The sequence below is a fragment of the Manis javanica genome, chromosome 16 (assembly GCF_040802235.1).
Source record: "Manis javanica isolate MJ-LG chromosome 16, MJ_LKY, whole genome shotgun sequence".
Classification (NCBI taxonomy): domain Eukaryota; kingdom Metazoa; phylum Chordata; class Mammalia; order Pholidota; family Manidae; genus Manis; species Manis javanica.
The window spans coordinates 62,184,433-62,205,715 of record NC_133171.1 but is presented as its reverse complement, the minus strand read 5'-3'; the positions used below and the strand labels follow the sequence as shown (position 1 = coordinate 62,205,715).

At 44.7% G+C, this 21,283-nt stretch overlaps 1 protein-coding gene across 1 annotated transcript; it reads right to left on the bottom strand.

Annotated features, from left to right (window-relative positions):
- Window positions 1-653: 653 nt before the first annotated feature.
- Window positions 654-8,731, bottom strand: LOC140846777 (uncharacterized). The gene is made up of 2 exons (XM_073224466.1): window positions 8,204-8,731; window positions 654-3,132 (listed from the first exon to the last, which is right to left on the bottom strand). Exon 2 carries the CDS (start codon window positions 3,069-3,071, stop codon window positions 1,425-1,427), a length of 1,647 nt encoding a protein of 548 aa, XP_073080567.1. The 5' UTR covers window positions 3,072-3,132; window positions 8,204-8,731; the 3' UTR covers window positions 654-1,424.
- Between the last annotated feature and the right edge of the window lie 12,552 nt (window positions 8,732-21,283).

Below are 21,283 nucleotides of genomic sequence, written 5' to 3'. Positions count from 1 at the left end.
TTTGGAACTAAGAGATGGATAGGGACAACGGCTTTGTTGATGAGGCGAAGGTCTTGGACAAGGCGTAAAGATCCATTGGTTTTTTTAACAGCTAATATGGGGGTATTAAATGGGGACTGAGTGGGTCTGAGGTAGTTTTTGTTTAAGAGATCTTGATTGATGGGTTGGAGGCCTATGAGGGCTGAAGTGGTTAGGGGGTACTGGGCCTGACAGATATACTGAGAGGGGTCACATAATTTGATAGAGGCAGGGGGACAAAGGGCCACGGAGGGGCTTGTAATGTCCCAAACTTTGGGATTTACAGGGTGTATGAGGGCGGAACCAGAGCTTTCATTGGGTAGAGGGGGGTTGTCGGCTATGAGGGCCATCAGAAAGGGAGTACTGGGGGCTGTGGGAGTGGATATAGTTATGGAAACGTGGAGGAGGGAAAGGATGTCCCGTCCTAGTAAAGGGATGGGACACTGGGGCATAACCAGGAAGGAGTGGGAGAAAGGTATGGGATTGTCTAGGATTGTGCATAAAAGGGGGGGTGTTTAATGGGAAAATCTGTTTACCTCTTACCCTGACTATAGGAGTAATGGCTGGCGTGGTAGGGCCCCGGTATTCTCGCAAGACTGTCGCGTGCCCTGTCCTCGCCGGCAAGAACAGCATGCAACAACAGCAGGATTCTTCTGCAGAAAGCTTTATTCTTCAGCTCTTTGTGAAACAAATGAGTTGGGCAGGACCCAGAGGGGAAGGAGAGGCTTGCTTATATAGTTCTCATGCTCTGACCTGGTTGGTGCGGCTCTATATGCCTTATTAGCATAACCATTTGGTGGCTCTCATTGGTCCTTATGCCAAGGCGCAATTAGCATGTAGTTTAGTGGTGTGGGATGATTTGTCATTAGGAAGTTTGGGGCCTTCCGGCTGCCCTGCATTGGGCGCTATTTTCTGAGCGCGGCTGCCAACATCTCCCCCTTTTTTGTCTAACAGAAACTCAAGGCGGAACTTGCCAGCAGAGGCGGAGACAGAGGCCTGACCTCTATCATACTTCCTGATGCCCCCTTTTTGGAGAGGGGTTCTGGGCATCTACTTCTACGCAGTCAGGCATGCCTCTCAGAGGGGTCTAAGACCTCTTGCAGTGCTTTGCCTCGCATCCTCTGGCTGGCGTTGGGACCGCTTGGTACAAAGGGTTTGGACCCTTTTTCTCAACTCTCTTGCACCATGAGCTTCTTAAAGAAAGCTGTGATTAAGCATTGAGGTACTCGGGCTTGGTGCAGTGCCACATGGGCTCAGGGTGCAAGAGCTACCTCAAGCTAAAGCCGAGCTTCCTTCTTAAGCATGTTGAGCTACACTTGGGGAGAGGCGCCAATGTCTATCGCCATTAGGGCTTGAGCAAGGATCACCTTGTCTTGCTTATGTTGGTTGCGGAGTCTGCATAACAACTAGAGTAAGAGCATGAGACCTCCAAGCAGGAACACGCCCATCCCAGCCATGCCCGCCCACTCCTTGACGTGGGAGAGAGCTCTGAGGAACCAGGAAGAGAGTCCTTCCGCTACGGAGATATCTAGACGGGTGGAGTTGATGTGGATAATTTCTCGCCGCAGCTCTTCTAGTGTCCCATCGAAGTCTTGGGACCAGTTTCCTGAAAGATACTGGGACAGGTCTCGTGACAGATTAGCTGCTCGTGTAAAATTTTTATATTGAATGCTAGTGATGCAGAGGGCATGATATTTCTGCTCACATCCCAATTGGGCCATTTGCCAGAGCACCTCCATTTGTTCCTCCACGAGATCTATGCGTTGATTGAGGATCATTATTCCTCCTTTCAGTTTGCCATCAAGTGTGGACTGTTGGTCCAGGGCAGAAGCTACTGAGGCTGCAAGGTTATTGAGCTCTGTAGCCGATTTGATGGAAGTGTCTAAAGCTATACCAGCGGCGGTGGCTGCGACCGCGGTCGCGGAGATCAGGAGCACTATGGCGGCTGTAACACCGAAATCGCGCCTTTCTCGAAACAGAGTCATGGTGTTAGGGGCGTCTATGGGAACAGGGACCCAACGGGGGATGCGGACTACCAAAGCATTGGTAAAGTTACGCGCATCCCAACACTGAGACAGAAAGCAGGTTTCATTGGAGCAGGAGTCAAAGCTACTATTGGATAAGATAAACAGAAATGGGGGGTATACGCATACTGGAGAAGGTGGAAAAAGGGAATTAGGTGACTCTGGACCTGATTTTGCTGAACACGTGTAGTTCTCGTTGTTATGGGTCATGATCATGTTCCAGTGTGCGCGCATGTGGTTATTCTCGCACCAAAAGGTGATATTTTTTACACCGATTCCCCCACCCTGGAGGGCGGAAAAGGGGGAGAGGTCGGTACACGAGCCATTGACTCCACACAGCATCCATTTATGGAAGGGGTTCATGCTCAGCTGCTGACGAAACTCGCCTTCGAGCACCTTTACTGGCCACCAAGCCTCATTGGCTGGCCGTCCCTCCATATCTGGGGAGATGGTAAACTCCTGCCTCTCAGTTGCCCACGTTACTACAGTTGACTGACAGTCAGTCCAGGGCCACAGCTCTCCCTCATAGTCGCCCACACAATGGGAGGCATATTTGGGTTGACGAGGCCTGTCGGTGGAATTGTTCCTGGGAGAGTGTACAAATGTGCCATTGATCCAGAGAACCATCTGGTGGATAGTCATGTTCTTATAGGACGGGCTCCCTTCCTTATTAGGCCCTTCAAATTTAGCTGACATAACGGGGAGGCTACTGGCCTCTAGAATTATGTCACTGAACCATCCGTATTTCCTCCGTTTCAGGGAGATACAGCCAGCTAGATTCTGAGTGGTGAAGCATAATGACCCACTAGTTACGAAGGATCGGTTTTCTCCCAGGGGAGCTACTAGGGTGTCTTTAACTAGGTAGGGCAAGTTCATACTAGAGTTGGTGGTGAAAAAGCGGGGAAAAACGGCTGCATTGAAATGGACAGGCATAGGCTTAGGAAAGGCAGACAGGATTCCCCATCTCAATACTCCCTGAGTCGGGGTCTCCAGTGTCAGGAGCAGGGTCAGGAGGTACAGCGAAGTCATCTCCTTTGTTTAGGACTTTCCTCGTTAGGCGCTCCGGGATCCAGAAGGGATTTTCTTCACCCTGGGGGAAAACACACACAGCTCCCCTGGATCTGATTATGATTGGATCCGGGCCCTTCCATTGGTTAGATAACACGTCCTTCCATTTTACTAGTTCTTGTGGGTCTTTTGGCCACTGATTATGGCGATCCGCTGCTGTATGGCCTTGAGCATCCAGATTCAAAAAATTTATAGTGAAAAGTGCTAGGGCTATGGCAGTTTTTGGTGTGGGGGGTATATCTTCAATTCCCCCTTTTTGTTTAAGTAAATAGGATTTGAGCGTGCGGTTCGAGCGTTCCACAATCCCTTGACCCTGTGGATTGTAGGGAAGGCCAGTGATATGTTTTATCCCCATGTGATGACAAAATTGAGCAAATTTTGTAGAGGTATAGGCTGGGCCATTGTCTGTTTTCAGAATCTGCGGTAACCCCCATGCGCTCCACGCTTCAAGGCAGTGCTGGATGACATGGGAAGCTTTCTCTCCTGACAATGGGGAGGCAAAGATGACTCTTGAACAAGTATCCACGGATACATGTACATATTTCAGTTTCCCAAAAGACGAAATATGCGTCACATCCATTTGCCAAACTTGTAAAGGCCTAATACCTCTGGGGTTGATCCCCACATGAGGTGCGGGAAGGAAGCTGCAGCAGTGTTGGCAGCTAAGGACAATGTTCCTAGCTTCGGCCCTGGTTATGCTAAACCGCCTGCGCAGCGTTTCGGCAGTGACATGAAACTGTGTGTGGAATTTTGAAGCTGTGGTGACAGGGTCTAGCAGGGGAAAGGCTATGCTTCTGGTTGCGAGGTTTGCCAGGTGGTTGCCTTGGGTCATAGGCCCGGGAAGGCCTGAATGTGCTCTGATATGAGTTATATACAAAGGAGATTGCCTATGAAGTAGTGCTGATTGTATCTGTTTGAACAAAGTGGCTACTGGGCTGGACGCTTTAATTAGCCCGGCCACTTCTAGAGATTTGACTGCATTAACTACATAACAGGAGTCAGACACAATATTTAAAGGTTCAGGAAAGATTTGTAGGACCTCTAAGACTATGCGACATTCCACTATTTGTGGAGTGTCAGGCGTATAGCCTTTTGTCACAACTTTGCCATCATGGACATAGGCACCTGTGCCTGTCTTAGATCCGTCCGTGTAAACTCTTTTTCCATGAGGCAGCGGGGTTAGGCTAGTGACCCGAGGGAATACTAGGAGATGATTTTTGGCAAAGTTGATGAGGGGATGTTTAGGGAAATGATTATCAAAGGTTCCTGAGAAACTGTAAGCAAGTATGGCCCAATCATCGTTCATAGCACATAATACTTGTATCTGTTCTACGCTGTAAGGGGTTATAATTTTAGCTGGAGCCTCTCCGAAATGTGTCATGGAGGTTTTTACTCCTCTCAAAGCAAGTTTGGCCACGGCTGCTGGATAGTACTCTATTGTCCTAGCCTGAGAGGCTTGGGGATGAATCCAGATCAGTGGGCCGTGCTGCCATAAGACTGCTGTTGGCAGCTCTGGGGTGGGAAGGACACACAACTCAAAGGGTTCATTCGATTGCACTCTATTTAATTGTGCTGTCATCAAAGCCTGTTCTACTTTGCGAATGGCTTGTAATGCCTCAGGTGTGAGGGAGCGCGGTGACGTTAGTTGTGGGTCTCCTTCTAGGGTTTTAAATAGTGGAGTCAATTCAGTGGTGGGTATCTTTAAGTATGGGCGCAACCAATTAATATCCCCTAGGAGTTTTTGGAAGTCATTCAAATTTCGCAATTGATTATGTCTTATCTCAAGCTTTTGGGGGCAAATTACATCTGTGTAAATGGTTGCTCCTAGGAATTTGCTAACACTAGATTTTTGGACCTTCTCGCTTGCTATATTCAGTCTCCAATTTTCTAGGGATCTAGTGAGATCTATATATGCTTCTTCTATTTCCGCTGGTTGTGGGGAGCAAAGAAGGATGTCATCCATGTAATGGATGATCTTTAGCGTGGGATAGGTCTTACAAATTGGGTCTAGCACTCGCTGAACGTACAGTTGACATATGGTGGGGCTATTTGCCATTCCTTGAGGGAGGACCTTCCACTGAAATCTGGCATCGGGTTGTTCATGGTTAATAGCTGGCAAAGTAAAAGCAAATCTTTCCCTGTCCTTGGAGCTTAGAGGTATAGAAAAGAAACAATCTTTAATATCTATTATGAGCACTTTCCATTCTTTGGGTAAGGCAGAGAGGAGTGGCAGTCCCCGTTGTACGGGTCCAAGCATTCTCATTTGAGCATTTACTGCTCTCAGATCATGAAGCAACCTCCATGATCCTGACTTTTTCCTGATTACAAATATGGGTGTGTTCCATGGGGACACAGAGGGTTCTAGGTGTCCCACTTGGAGCTGCTCTTGCACTAAGCAATGAGCTGCTTCTAATTTTTCAGAGGATAGGGGCCACTGAGGAACCCATACGGCCTCCTCTGTGAGCCAAGGTATGGGCATGGCATCTTCAATGGCCCCTATGAAAAACCCAGGCCGTGACGGTCATTCTTTACTTTGGGCAGGATGGGCTCTATGTGTCCCTGTTGGTGTTTCCCCAGCCCCTTGCCAGGGATGTATCCCATGTCCATCATCATGCCTTGGGCGGGGGTGGAGTATTCATTAATGAGTTTGAGGCCTAAGTCTCTCATGACATCCCTCCCCCATAAATTGACCGGTAGAGGGAGTACATAAGGGGTGACTGTACCCTCTTGTCCTTCAGGGGCTCGCCATTTCAATGGTTTGGCACTAATTGAAGGGCTTGACTCATATCCTAAACCTTGTAATGAATGTGAGGATTGGGTCACAGGCCACTTGGAGGGCCACCAGGTTGCAGAGATAATACTTTTATCTGCTCCAGTGTCTAGGATTCCCTCAAAGCTCTTTCCCTCTATTTGAAGAGTTAATTTTGGTCTGTCTGCTAAATCTAATACTATGAAGGCTGAATCCCAGTCAGAGGAGCCGAAGCCCCTTTCTCCCCTCTCCGTGTTGGTAGCAGGATAATTGGCGTGGAGACTAGGTAAAACTAAGAGCTGGGCTATGCGGTCTCCAGGGATATAGGATAGATTCCTCTGGGAGCCGAACACATGATTTTTACCTGTCCTTCATAATCTTGATCTATGACTCCGGGATGAACTACCAGGCCTTTCAATGCAGCAGAAGAGCGCCCTAGGAGTAACCCAATGGTATTTGGTGGTAGGGGGCCTTTAAAGTCTGAAGGGATAGGCTGAACTCCCATCTGTGGAGTCAACACTATTCTGGTGGTGGCACGGATGTCCAATCCCGCGGAACCTGAAGTGGCTCTCCTTGGGGGGCCTGGTTGTTCCCGAATGACACTTGCGTGCTGGTTGCCCCATATATTTGCGGGCCCTGGTGACGGGGGCCCCTCTGGGCGTTTTTTGGCAACTCTAAGGGTTTCCCTTCTATATCTTTAATAGACCGGCACTCATTAGCCCAATGCCTGCCTTTCTTACACTTAGGGCACAACTCAGGGGTCTATTGGGTTGTTTGTTCTGAAGCTGGGCTCCTACACTCTCTCTTTATATGTCCTAATTTCCCGCATTGAAAGCATTTGATACTTCTGTTAGTGATCCTGGCTTGTTTGTGGCTCTGTAATATGGCTGCGGCTAGGCCCGCATTGGTGAGTGGCCCTCCTATTTCTCTACAGGCTTTCAACCAGGCATGTATCCCTTTTTGTTTCCAGGGTGTTATCGCCTGTCTGCATTCCTTGGTACATTGTTCAAATACTAATTGCTCCACTAGGGGCATTGCTTGTTCCTGATCTCCAAATATTCTGCCTGCGGCCTCCATCATACGAGCGACAAAGTCAGAAAATGGCTCGCTCAGCCCCTGAATAATTTTTGTCAAATTGCCTGATACTTCTCCTTTGTTGGTGAGGGCTTTCCATGCCTTGGCGGCGCACGTGTTTATTTGTGCGTATACCTGTAAGGGGAAGGCGGTCTGGTCAGCTACCCACTGTCCTTGGCCCGTCAGCATATCATATGACCACGCAGGCTGTCCTTCGGCCGCGTTTGCGCGTGCCTGGGTCATGCTGATATCATGCCACAATGCCTTCCATTCTATGTATTGCCCCATACTAGAAAGGCATGCCTTAGTTACATATTGCCAGTCTGCGGGTGTCATGGCTGTCTCTGTTAATCTCTCAACTTGTACTATGGTATAGTTAGCACTGACTCCATAAGCCCGAACGGATTCTGCTAACTCCTTAACTTGTTTATGGCTCAGGGGCTGGTGAGAGCGTACGCCATTATCCTCAAATACAGGAAACATTTGTCTAATTGCCTGAAGAGTATCTGGGTGGCAAAAGGAGAGTGCGCCACTCACGTAAGGTGGCGGGGCAACGGGCGTCGGGGGACACCCTGCTTTCATTTTTTCCTTGGTCCGCTTTTCAACTTTGCTGGTTCCCTTACTTCTGCACTCTGCGGTTTTATTCTCTTCCCCTTCCTCTGCGGACGTTAATTCCTCCTCAGATTCCCTATTGGAGAGTTGGAGGTCCCTCAACTCTTTCCAGGGGTATTTACTATTTTCTCCGAGGCGATCATCACTCGCTTCTCGGGGCTCTTTCGCTTTTGCCCTAGGCGGGCTTTCTCCCTCACTCTGAGGTTTCTTTACCTTCATTTTTGTGGCCTTTTTTCGGCCGCGCGCGCTCTCTGTTTCCCGTTCCGTTTCTGACATGCTCTCTTGGATATCTGTCAATGCTCTCTGACCTTCTTTTATTACCTTTTCACATCTCTCATCTTGCAGACAAGCTCTAATCAGTTTCCAGAGGGGCCTGGTGCCTCCCCTCAGGCTACCCTCCTCCTCCTCTCTATCAAGATCTTTCCCCAGTTTGTCCCAGCTCGGGATTGAGAGGGACCCTGAACAAATGAACCAGGGGGCCACACGGTCTATCTCCTTCACAAAAGATCCTAAGACTTTGCTGGAGACCTTCAAGTTTCGCTCTTTGAGAGCTGTCTGCAGCGCCGTGACTAATGACGGTGCATTCCCCATGGTGCCTCCTTATTTACAGAGAACCATCAACCATCATCCTAAAAAGCAGGGGCCTCTCGGAACTTACCCCTCCGGGCTTTCTTCTGACCTGCAGTTCTGAATCCTCTCCAGATGTCTGAAGGGTCCTCCCTGTGCCGGTGATGTTCTGGTTCCCGGGATTCGGCACCACTTGTCGCGTGCCCTGTCCTCGCCGGCAAGAACAGCATGCAACAACAGCAGGATTCTTCTGCAGAAAGCTTTATTCTTCAGCTCTTTGTGAAACAAATGAGTTGGGCAGGACCCAGAGGGGAAGGAGAGGCTTGCTTATATAGTTCTCATGCTCTGACCTGGTTTGTGCGGCTCCATATGCCTTATTAGCATAACCATTTGGTGGGTCTCATTGGTCCTTATGCCAAGGCGCAATTAGCATGTAGTTTAGTGGTGTGGGATGATTTGTCATTAGGAAGTTCGGGGCCTTCCGGCTGCCCTGCATTGGGCGCTATTTTCTGAGCGCGGCTGCCAACACAAGACTGAGAAGGTGGCTCCTGTATCTAGGAGGAAGGAGATGGGGCGACCGTCTACTGTTAAAGTAACCCTGGGCTCCTGTTTGGTGATGGAAATGGTCGGGCGAGAAGCCCCCAGGCCCCATCAATCTTCTTCTGCCAGCCCCACTATGGTGGGCTTAGGATGGGGGTTGTTCGTCCAGCTTCCCCTGAGGGTGGTTGGGCAATCAGACCCCCAGTGGCCCTTTTTGTGGCATCTGGGGCATGGGGTGGTAGGAGATCTGGGGGAGGGGCACACCCTTGACCAATGTCCCTCTTTTCCGCACTTGAAACAAGCTCCTGGGGGGGTGGGGCTTGTCTGTAGAGGGGCACCCAGGTTGTGGTTTTATCAGCTGGGCCAACATCTGGAAATTGGACTGATCAGCTTTTTGTTTATGGCGTTCTTTCTCCTCCTCCCGGTTATGGAAGACTTTAAAGGCCACTGTTAGGATCTCAGTCTGTGGGGTAGCGGGGCCCTGTTCTAACTTTTTGAGTTTAGCTTTAATGTCGGGGTAGCTTTGAGCTAGGAAGTATGTCATAAGGACCTGTCTTCCTTCAGGTGTTTCTGGGTCCAGGCTGGTATACTGTAATAGGGCTTGAGTGAGTCTATCTAAGAACTCGGAGGGGGTTTCGTCTCTCTTTTGAATTATGTCTTGGAGCTTTTGAAAATTGACTACTTTACGAGCTGCCTTTTTTAGACCTGCTATTAAGCACGAGGCAAAAATATCTCGAGAGTGGAGACCCATGGCGGTGTTATAATCCCTGTGTGGGTCTTGTTCTGGGACAGCAGTGGGGCCAGGGAGACAGGTGGGGTCAGTCCTGTGGGTTTCGGTAGCATGTGATTGGGCGCAGTCCCAAGCTCGTCTACGCTCTTCACGGAGGAGAGTATTGGCCAGGAGCATGAAAATGTCATGATGCGTGAGGCTGTAAGACTGGAGGGTCCATTGAAACTCCCTGATGTATGTTGTGGGATCAGTGTAAAAGGAACCTATGCGTTTCTCTAGTTGGGCTAAATCTCCTAAGGAGAAAGGGATGTGAACGCGCACGATGCCTTCGGATCCTGCTACTTCCCGGAGCGGGGCAATAATTTTCGGAGGCCCTCGGGACCGAGTCTGAGGGGGACTGAAGGGTTCTGGCTCAGTCTGTGCGGGTGAAACAGGTGATGGGGGCAAAGCCGCGATAATTTTGGCAGGCCCTCGCGACCGAATCTGAGGGGGCAAAGACGGATGAGGCTCTTGGAACTTAGTTAGAGGGGGGCTGAAAGGCTCAGGCTCGATTTGCGGGAGGGGGGAAGGTGAGGGGGACGGAGGAGGAGGTGGTGAGGTGCAGGAGGAGATGGCGGAGGAGGGGGAAGGGAGAGGATGGGAGGCTTCTGCGGGGGTGGAGGCAGCGGCGGTGGTGATAGAGGAAGGGGGAGGGGCTGTTGTAGGAGAAGAAGGGCAAGGGAGAGGACGGGAGGCTTCTGCCGTGGGGAAAGAGGTGGCAGCGGCGGCGGAGGGTGGAGGGGTTGTAGGAGGGGGAGGGGCCGAAGGGGGAAGTCTGTATTGCGGAGGTTCGTCGGCCGGGTCAAAGGTAATTGAAGAGGGACTGGGAGTGTGTGGAGGGGAGGGAGACGGCTTGCAGGCTAGGAGAACTTGGGGCGGGGAGCAGGTGGTGCAGAGGCTGGGATTTTGAGCTAGGAGGCGAAAAGCTTCGATATAGGGAATCTCCTTCCATTTCTTCAGGTGCTGGCAGTAGTTAAAGAGATTGTGAGTGATGTTAGGATCAAGAGTTCCCCCTGCAGGCCATTGGTTGTTATTGTCTAGGGGGTATGTCGGCCAATCTTGGGAGCAATATTTACGGAGAAGTTTTGGTTTTATATCAGGCGTCAGGGAGAGGGTAGCCAGATGCTTAAGCAGGCATTCAAGAGGTGAACTTTCAGGGAGGGATGAGGAGGCTCCCATGGTTAAAGGACAGAGAAGGAGACAAACAGGGGAAGACAAACGGAGATCCTCTGTCTGGAGGCAGACCACAAGGAGACAAAGGGCGTCCCCGATGATCCTTGGTGGTCTGCGAAAACTCGTAGATGAGTCGGAATTTCTTGGGAAGTGTGGGTCGTCACCCAGACTTCCCTAAGGAGGCAGAGTGCTGGAGTCACGAGGTACCTAGCGCTAGGCGTTTTCGGCAGACCGAACAGGTTTCGGTGGACGGAGCAGAAGGAGAAGGGGGCGGGAAAGGGAGCGTTCTCATCCGCAAAGGAGTCACCTCGTTTATGGCTGTTGGGGGGGGGCCTGAGAGTCTGCTGCAGCTGTGAAGGCCTGAGGAGGGGATTTATGGCTGTCAGATGAGGGGCCTGAGGGTCCGCTGCAGCTGTGAAGGCCTGAGGCGGGGATTTATGGCTGTCGGGGGAGGGGCCTGAGGGTCCGCTGCAACCGTGAAGGCCTGAGGCGGGGAGAGTTCCCTCCTCGTCCCCGAGCGTCAGGGCCTTGCCGGACGATCACGGTCAATGGCACTCTGATAGCTCTGAGAAGAGTGGCCCACCCCGGGGAAATTTTGCTTAAAAAGTTTCAGCTGAGGCAGGGGTTTATGGCTTTTGGAGGAGGGGCCTGAGGGTCCACCGCAGCCGTGAAGGCCTGAGGCGGGGAGCGTTCCTTCCTCGTCCCCGAGCATCAGAGCCTTGCCGGACGATCACGGTCAATGGCACTGCGATAGCTCGGGGAAGAATGGCCCACCCTGGGGAAATTTTGCTTAAGAGGTTTCAGCTGAGGTGGGTGTTTATGGCTTTTGGAGGAGGGGCCTGAGGGTCCACCGCAGCCGTGAAGGCCTGAGGCGGGGAGCGTTCCCTCCTCATCCCCGAGCGTCAGGGCCTTGCCGGACAATCACGGTCAATGGCACTGCGATAGCTCGGGGAAGAGTGGCCTACCCTGGGGAAATTTTGCTTAAAAGGTTTCAGCTGAGGTGGGTGTTTATGGCTTTTGGAGGAGGGGCCTGAGGGTCCGCCGCAGCTGTGAAGGCCTGAGGCGGGGAGCGTTCCCTCCTCATCCCCGAGCATCAGGGCCTTGTCGGACGATCACGGTCAATGGCACTGCGATAGCTCGGGGAAGAGTGGCCCACCCCGGGGGGAAAACTTACCTAAAGGCCAGAGAGGAGTGGTGAGTGTGAGGAGCCAGCGCCGGAAAAAGAGGACAAGGGCAAGCTGCTGCTGGTGTTGGGGGGAAGACGGGGCCCAGTTGGGGTGTCCCGTCTCCCGGGTTTTGGCACCTATGAAAGTAAAGGAGCGACACACAGCAGCAATTCACCAGAGAGTTCCGCTTTATTAGGGAAAGGTGCTGGGTTATATAGGAAGGGGCATAGGGTGATTGTGGTGTTACTTCTACGGGGCTGGTGGCTGTTGGGTAGGTGCTGGGATTGGGAGGGGGGCGAGAGGTGATTGGGCTTCAGGTGGCGCCGGCGGGAACTGAGGACCCCGAATAGAAGCCGGAAGTTTGCCATCTTACTGGTGGGGACCCTTCAGGAGGTAAGCAAGTTCAAGTATAGAGTGTAGTTTTGTTGTTATTGTTATTATTATTTTAAGTGCGTATGCAGGTGAATTGTTAAAAGTCTTAAACAGCATCAGTGGGGACCATTTAGCCTCAGCCTCAATTTTATGAAGGCTTAAATTTGGACTTTTCTTGATACCTCCAAAGTGCATTATACATACAATTATTGTATATTTTTTGGTGTAAAAAGAGGTCACCCTTAAATATAACTATTTCAAATAGGTCCCAATTTTATAATCTTCCTTTTGTATTTATTTTTGATATGCTGGAAGACTCAAACAATGGAAATGCCATAAATCCTTTGGAACTTCTGAAAAGTCATAATTGGTATGGGCATTAAAAATATCTGCAAGAATATATACCCATTGTCAAAAACTGGTCTCTCAAGAGCTGTAAGTATGGGCTCTTAGTCTCAAGCATGTATTACTTACATAAATAAAAAAGATGAAAATAGGTCTTCTGGTTTCCAATCCAACATGTAAAGAGCTTGGAAGTTATCACTTCTATCCTCAAAACAAGAAGAAAGGTGAGCAAACTGAAAAGCAACAACTCTTTTAGGTCCATCAGAAAATTTAAGGTCACACGGAAAACTGATGCCCTAAAAACTAGGGAGGAAAGTAGATAAAGAGAATCACAATTTACCAGGAGCAAAAGTTCAGGAACAGAAGCTGGCAGATGAAACCAGTACCTGGAGAGGTAATTAATGGGCTGCTGGAGACTAAGTGCAGAGCGGATTGAGAATTGAAAACACCAAGGTTCCCTATCTTGGGAAATCCCATACTTCCTGAGTTTTACCTACTGGAGCTCTACCAGGTACTCTACCAGAGGTAAATCCCTCACGCTTTTGGCAGGGAGAAGGGAAAAGTAACCTTTGTGAAATGTAAGAAGCACACAATAACTATTCTTGAATTAATTTAAAAATCTAGATTTTTAATAAAATAACCACCAAACACCAAAATGCAAGGTACACATACAGCTTCCTTTACAAGAAAGAGCTCTTACCCTGAATTCTTTTTTCTCCCAAAAAGGTCTGCCCTCAAGAAAACTATTTTACCACAGCCTAATCTACTAAGGTTTAACCAAAGATTAACTGATCTGGAGAAAGGAAATAGCCAACGCCATCCCCCTAGAATTTCCAACATGAAAGAAGGAAAATACCAACTCAGGCTTACTAAAAGCCTGAAGCCTAACCGTAGGACTATAGAATGCTTCTCTTCTCCCCATACTTTACCACCATATCAATAAGGCTTCTGTATAAAAAATGGGAATTACAACTAAAAGAACTACAAGCCTTAAACCCTATTTAGGAGGTCTTTAAAAAGATAGGGAGGCAAAAATAAAGGCATCAGAGAAAAACTGAGCTTCTGATACCACAGCTCCAGCAAATACTAAAATATAGCCTAACTCCTAGCCAGGTGAACATAAAACCCTACACAAAAGGTCTATTTACTTCATTTTCCTTTACCAATACATGTCTGTCTTTCAACAAAAAAATTCATAAAACATGCTAAAATGTGAAGAACATAGTCTAAAGATACAAAGCAAGCATCAGAACTAAATTCAGATATGGCTGAGACTGTGTAAATATCAGACCAGAATTTAAAATAACTATGATTGATATGCTGAGGGATCTAATGGAAGATGTGGACAACTTACAGGAACAGATGGCTAAGGTAAGCAGAGAGATGGAAAAGCTAAGAAAAAAATAAAAAAGAAATTCTGGAAATAAAAAATACAGTAATAGAAATGAATAATGTTTATGATGGTTTCATCAATAGACTGACATGGCCGAGAACCAAGGAAAGAATCAGTAAACTTAAAGATATGTCAATAGAAACTCCCAAAACTAAAATGCAAAGAGAAACAATGAATGAAAAGATTGAAAAGAATCTAAGAAATGTGGGGAAGTTTTTATTAAAAAGTGTAACATACACATAATGGGAATACCACAAGGAGAAGAAAGAAAGTAAGTAATAATGACTGACTAATAATTTTCCAAAATTAACGACAGACACTAAATCACAGATCCAAGAAGCTCAGAGTAAATATTAAAAACTCTACACCTAGGCATATCACAATCTAAGTGCAGAAGATAAAAAATAAAGAATGACCAACCTATATTATATTATTAAAGGTGAAATTCTGAACAAGTAGGAGGTCTCTAATAAAAAAAAGATAAAGAAAATATTTTGAAAGAAGCCAGAAAATAATAAAATATTTAGCTACAGAATTACAAGGATAAGAATTACATTGGATTTTTCTTGTCTTCAGAAACCATGCAAGCAAGAAAAAGTTGAGTTAAAATATTTAAAGTATTGAAAGAAAAAGGCCACCAACCTAAAATTCTCTATCCAGTGAAATTATCATTCAAAACTGAAAGGGAAATAAATATTTTCTCAGACAAACAAATTGAGGGAATTTATCCCTTGCAAAAGTGTTAGTCTCCCAGAGAAAAGGAAAAATATTTAGGTCAGAAAATCAGATTTATTATAAAGAAAGGGAGAACATTAGGGAAGAAACTAATTAAGGTAAAGCAAACTCTTTTATTTTTCTTAATCTTAACTGGTCTCACAGACAATATTTTATTCAAAATAATAACAATAACAATGTACCTGGTGATTATAGCTTATGGGAATATAAAATGAATGGCAGCAATGTTATAAGGGATTGGAGGGACTAATTGGAAATACTTTGTTATAAGGTACTTGCCCTATCTTTGAAGCGGTATAATGTTATTTGAAAGGGGAATTGAATAGTTGTAAATGTATATTGCAAACTCCAGAAGAGACTAAATTTTTTTTGTAAAAGAAGTATAGTTCATCATAACTACAGAGAGTAGGAAAGGGGTTGTCAAAGGCAAGTGGGTGGAAGAAATAGGAAAAAGGATACAAACTTTCAGTTATAAGATGAATGATATCAGAGAATCTAATGTATAATACAATTATTATATTGATAACTGTGCTTTGTATTATTTAAAATTTGCTAAGAGAGATAGAATTTAAATTTTCCCACCAAAAAAAAAGAGAGATAAATATGTGAGGTGATGAATGTATTAATTAACATGACGGTGGAAATCCTCTCACAATGTAAGTGTATATCAAATTATTGCAGTGTACACTTTAAATGTCTTACGATATTTTTGTCAGTATACTTCAGCAAAGCTGGGATATAGTTCATATATTAAGATAGGGCAGAAAATGTAATCACATAGAATGCTTAGTAAAAACCAGAGAAGGCAGAAAAGAGGGGAGGATAACAAAAGTAACAGAGCACAAGGACAGCAAACAGAAAAGAGTTATAAATATGTGGATGTAATTCAACTCTACCAATAATCACTTTAAATGTTGATGGTCTAAATGCCCCCAAGAAAAGACAAGTGGTTGTCTGAGTAGACAAAAAACATGTATTTTGAACTGTGGGTTATCTACAAGAAACCCACTTTAAATATAATGACAGAAATAGATTAAAAGTAAAGGAATGAAGAAAGATATACCATGCTAACACTAACAAAGAAAAAGCTTGAGTATCTATATTAATTTATGACAATGCCAACTTCAAATCAAGGAAAATTAGCTGATACAAAGAGGGATATTACATAATGATAAAAAAGTCAATTCTCCAAGAAGATTTCCTTATTGTGTATGTTCCTAAAACAAGAGTATTAAAATATCTAAGGCAAAAGCTGATAGAACTGCAAGGAAAAATAGATGAATTCACTATTATAGTTCAAGACTTCATATCCTTCTATCAGTAATGAACAGATCTAGCAGGTAGATAATCAGTCTAGGATATAGCTGAATTCAATAACACTATCAATCAACTGAATATAGTTGACTTTTGTAGACTGCCTCATCCAACAACAGTAAAATATCTACTCTTTTCAAGCTTACATGGAAACCTCAACAAAATAGATCACATTCTAGACCATAAAACACAACTTTAAATTTTTAAAAGAATAGAAACCATACAATGTCTGCCTTCAGACCATAATGGAATAAAACTAAAAATCAATTCAGAAAAAAAAAAAGGAAAATCTGCAAATACATGGAGATTAAATTATGCATTTCTAAGTAATATATGAATGAAAGGAGAAACTTCAAGAGAAATTTCATCATGTTTTTAAGTAAATGAAAATATAAAATACAAATGCAACTGAAAACATATGGCAATAAATCTGACAAGATATGTATAAGAACTTTGTGAGAAAAACTACAAAACTCTGATGAAAGACATCAGAGGCAATAACCAAGATATGGAGGCAACCTAAGTGTCCATCAGTAGATGAATGGATAAAGAAGACATGGTACATATACACAATGGAATATTATTCAGCCATAAGAAGAAAAGAAATCCTGCTCTTTGCAACAACATGGGTGGATCTAAATGGTATTATGCTCAGTGAAATAAGCCAGGTAGAGAAAGTCAAATAACATATGATTTCACTTATTTGTGGAATATAAAAACAAAGCAAAACAGAAGGCACAAAGCAGAATTAGACTCATAGACACTGAAAAGTGACTAATGGTTACCAAGCAGGAAGGGAGTGGGTGCAGGGGGAGGGGGACAGCTGAACCACTATAATGTACATTTGATAAAAAAAATTTTTTTTGAGAGGGCATCTCTCATATTTATTGATCAAATGGTTGTTAACAACAATAAAATTCAGTATAGGGGGGTCAATGCTCAATGTACAATCATTAATCCATCTCAAGCCTAATTCTCCTCAGTCTCCAATCTTCTGAAGCATAACAAACAATTTCTTACAAGGTGAACAAATTCTTACATAGTGAATAAATTCTTACATGGTGAACAGTACAATGGCATTCATCACAGAAACTTTCGGTTTTGATCACGCATTATGACCTATAAACAATCAGGTCAGATATGAATATTCATTTGATTTTTGTACTTGATTTATACGTGGATCCCACATTTCTCCCTCTATTATTATTATTATTTTTATTTTTAATAAAATGCTGAAGTGGTAGGTAGATGCAAGATAAAGGTAGAAAACATAGTTTAGTGTTGTAAGAGGGCAAATGTAGATGATCAGATGATCAGGTGTGTACCTATGGACTAAGTATTAATCCAGGCTAGACAAGGGCAGCAAGACATCCATGGATGCAGAAGATTTCTCTCAAAGCAGGGGGGGTGAGGTTCTGAGCCTCACCTCTGTTGATCCCCAAATTCTCACCTGATGGCCACCCTGCAACTGTGCCTGTCTTAGGTTGTTCCTCCCTTGAGGAATCTTACTCGTCTCTGGCTAACCAGTCATCTTCTGGGGCCATACAGGGAAATGTAAAGTTGGTAAGTGAGAGAGAAGCCATATTGTTTGAAAAGGTTAGCTTTTTACTTCTTTGAAGATTTATGCCCTGTGGCTTCTATGCCCAGCACTTGTCTCGAGGTATCTTTACCACCTGGAGGAATTATGATACTCGGTAAATTCGATATGAGGCACGAATTCTATTTAAGGGTTGTAATTAGGAAGGAAGAAGAAAAGCTATAGATGTAGCATATGGAAGGAAACATGGGAGGATTGATTATTTCTTTGACATATCTTCTTGTAGAGTACCTTAAGTATGTATAGGTTTTAAACTACTAACTAATTTGCACACACATATTAACATAATAGGAATACGGTGACATAAACAAAGCAAATCTATAATTACCATCCATCTCCAGTGAAGCCAAGAAAACCATTTAGGCACCCTAGGCATTTGTGAAAATTTATCTATGATATGATGGATATTGTCCAACTGTACTTGAACCATCAGACAAATTAAAGCAGCCCATTTCTGGGATGTGTTCACATCCCATATGCTCTTTTAACCGTAGATAGTCTATAGTCATGAGATTTTGGAGTGCTACAACTTGCACCCCTTCCAACTCCTGGTTGAGTTCCAACAGTACAGATCCGGTCAAATTCGTCTCACTATATGCACATGCCAGCCTAGACATCTCCCTCCTCATTCCTATGGCAAGTCCAGGAGACAGTGGGCTGGATGCAGCCACAACAGCAGCATCGCCCAGATCCCTGTGGAGGCTTTTTGATGATCATCCCGCGGCATAAGTCCTCCAGACAGTGCTGATGCCGGAAGCTCCTCCTCATATCGTATTTTAGTTGTTCATTTTCTGGGTATCCAAGCTAGGCCTTGATCTTCTGCATAGAAACAAACAGACCCTTTGCCCACACTTTGACATGCCCTATATACCACTGTGCAGAACTCATTGGAGGTCAGGACACAGTAAATGCTTTTTTTTTTTTTTATTAAGAGAAAGGAATATTATTAGAAAAGAGTACCTCCATAGCTGATCATCTGACACCCTTTAAGTGATCAACATTAAGGATATTTAAAGCATGCATTGATCTTTGATTTACCAATAGTTTTATCCTATCAAGGAGTAATCCCCCTTTTCTTTCTTTCTTTCCTTCTTTTTTTTTTTTAATTTTTAATCTACACTTACATGAAGAATACTATGTTTACTATGCTCTCCCGTATATCAGGTCCCCCCTAACAACCACATTACGGTTACTGTCCATAAGCTTAGCAAAATGTTGTAGAGTCACTACTTGTCCTCTCTGTGTTGTGCAGCCCACCCTCCCCTTTCTCCCTCCCCCCCATGCATGCTAATCTTAATAACCCCCTTCTTCTTCCCCCCGCTTATCCCTCCCTGCCCACCCATCCTCCCCAGTTCCTTTCCCTTTGGTATCTGTTAGTCCATTTTTGGGTTCTGTAATTCCGCTGCTGTTTTGTTCCTTCAGTTTTTCCTTTGTTCCTATACTTCTCAGATGAGTGAAATCATTTGGCATTTCTCTTTCTCCGCTTGGCTTATTTCACTGAGCACAATACTCTTCAGCTCCATCCATGTTGCTGCAAATGGTTGGATTTTTCCAATTCTTATGGCTGAGTAGTATTCCATTGTGTATATGTACCACATCTTCTTTATCCATTCATCTACCAATTGACATTTAGGTTGCTTCCAATTCTTGGCTATTGTAAATAGTGCTGCGATAAACATAGGGGTGCATCTGTCTTTCTCAAACTTGATTGCTGTGTTCTTAGGGTAAATTCCTAGGAGTGGAATTCCTGGGTAAAATGGTAGGTCTGTTTTGAGCATTTTGATGAACATCCATACTGCTTTCCACAATGGTTGAACTAATTTACATTCCCACCAGCAGTGTAGGATGGTTCCCCTTTCTCCACAGCCTTGCCAACATTTGTTATTGTTTGTCTTTTGGATGGCAGCCATCCTTAATGGTGTGAGGTGATACCTCATTGTAGTTTTAATTTGCATTTCTCTGATAATTAGCGATGTGGAGCATCTTTTCATGTGTCTGTTGGCCATCTGTATTTCTTTTTTAGAGAACTGTCCAGTTCCTCTGCCCATTTTTTAATTGGATTATTTGTTTTTTGTTTGTTGAGGCATGTGAGCTCTTTATATATTCTGGACATCAGGCCTTTATCGGATCTGTCATTTTCAAATATATTCTCCCATACTGTAGGGTTCCTTTTTGTACTATTGATGGTGTCTTTCACTGTACAGAAGCTTTTCAGCTTGATATAGTCCCACTTGCTCATTTTTGCTGTTGTTTTCCTTGCCCGGGGATATATGTTCAAGAAGAGGTCACTCATGTTTATGTCTAAGAGGTTGTTGCCTATGTTTTTTTCCAAGAGTTTAATGGTTTCATGACTTACATTCAGGTCTTTGATCCATTTTGAGTTACCTTTGTATATGGGGTTAGACAATGGTCCAGTTTCATTCTCCTACATGTAGCTGTCCAGTTTTGCCAGCACCATCTGTTGAAGAGACTGTCATTTTGCCATTGTATGTCCATGGCTCCTTTACCAAATCTTAATTGACCATATATGTTTGGGTTAATTTCTGGAGTCTGTAATCTGTTCCACTGGTCTGTGGCTCTGTTCTTGTGCCAGTACCAAATTGTCTTGATTACTATGGCTTTGTAGTAGAGCTTGAAGTTGGGGAGTGAGATCCCCCCTACTTTATTCTTCTTTTTCAGGATTGCTTTGGCTATTCGGGGTCTTTGGTGTTTCCATATAAATTTTTGAATTATTTGTTCCAATTCATTGAAGAATGTTGCTTGTAATTTGAGAGGGATTGCATCAAATCTGTATATTGCTTTGGGCAGGATGGCCAATTTGACGATATTAATTCTTCCTAGCCATGAGCATGGGATGAGTTTCCATTTGTTAGTGTCCCCTTTAATTTCTCTTAAGAGTGACTTGTAGTTTTCAGAGTATAAGTCTTTCACTTCTTTGGTTAGGTTTATTCCTAGGTATTTTATTCTTTTTGATGCAATTGTGAATGGAATTGTTTTCCTGATTTCTCTTTCTATTGATTCATTGTTAGTGTATAGGAAAGCTACAGATTTCTGTGTGTCAATTTTGTATCCTGCAACTTTGCTGTATTCCAATATCAGTTCTAGTAGTTTTAGAGTGTTGTCTTTAGGGTTTTTGATGTACAGTATCATATCATCTGCAAATAGTGACAGTTTAACTTCTTCTTTACCAATCTGGATTCCTTGTATTTCTTTGTTTTGTCTGATTGCCGTGGCTAGGACCTCCAGTACTATGTTAAATAACAGTGGGGAGAGTGGGCATCCCTGTCTTGTTCCCGATCTCAGAGGAAATGCTTTCAGCTTCTCGCTGTTCAGTATAATGCTGGCTGTGGGTTTATCATATATGGCCTTCATTACGTTGCGGTACTTGCCCTCTATTCCCATTTTGCTGAGAGTTTTTATCATGAATGGATGTTGAATTTTGTCAAATGCTTTTTCAGCATCTATGGAGATGATCATGTGGTTTTTGTCTTTCTTTTTGTTGATGTGGTGGATGATGTTGATGGATTTTCGAATGTTGTACCATCCTTGCATCCCTGGGATGAACCCCACTTGGTCATGGTGTATGATCCTTTTGATATACTGTTGAATTCTGTTTGCTAATATTTTATTGAGTATTTTTGCATCTACATTCATCAGGGATATTGGTCTGCAATTTTCTTTTTTGGTGGGGTCTTTACCTGGTTTTGGTATTAGGGTGATGTTGGCTTCATAGAATGAGTTTTGGAGTATTCCCTCTTCTTCTGTTT

Excerpts from the sequence above, each read along its gene's own strand:
- LOC140846777 (XM_073224466.1), bottom strand. The coding sequence starts at position 3,071 with ATGACTTCGCTGTACCTCCTGACCCTGCTCCTGACACTGGAGACCCCG.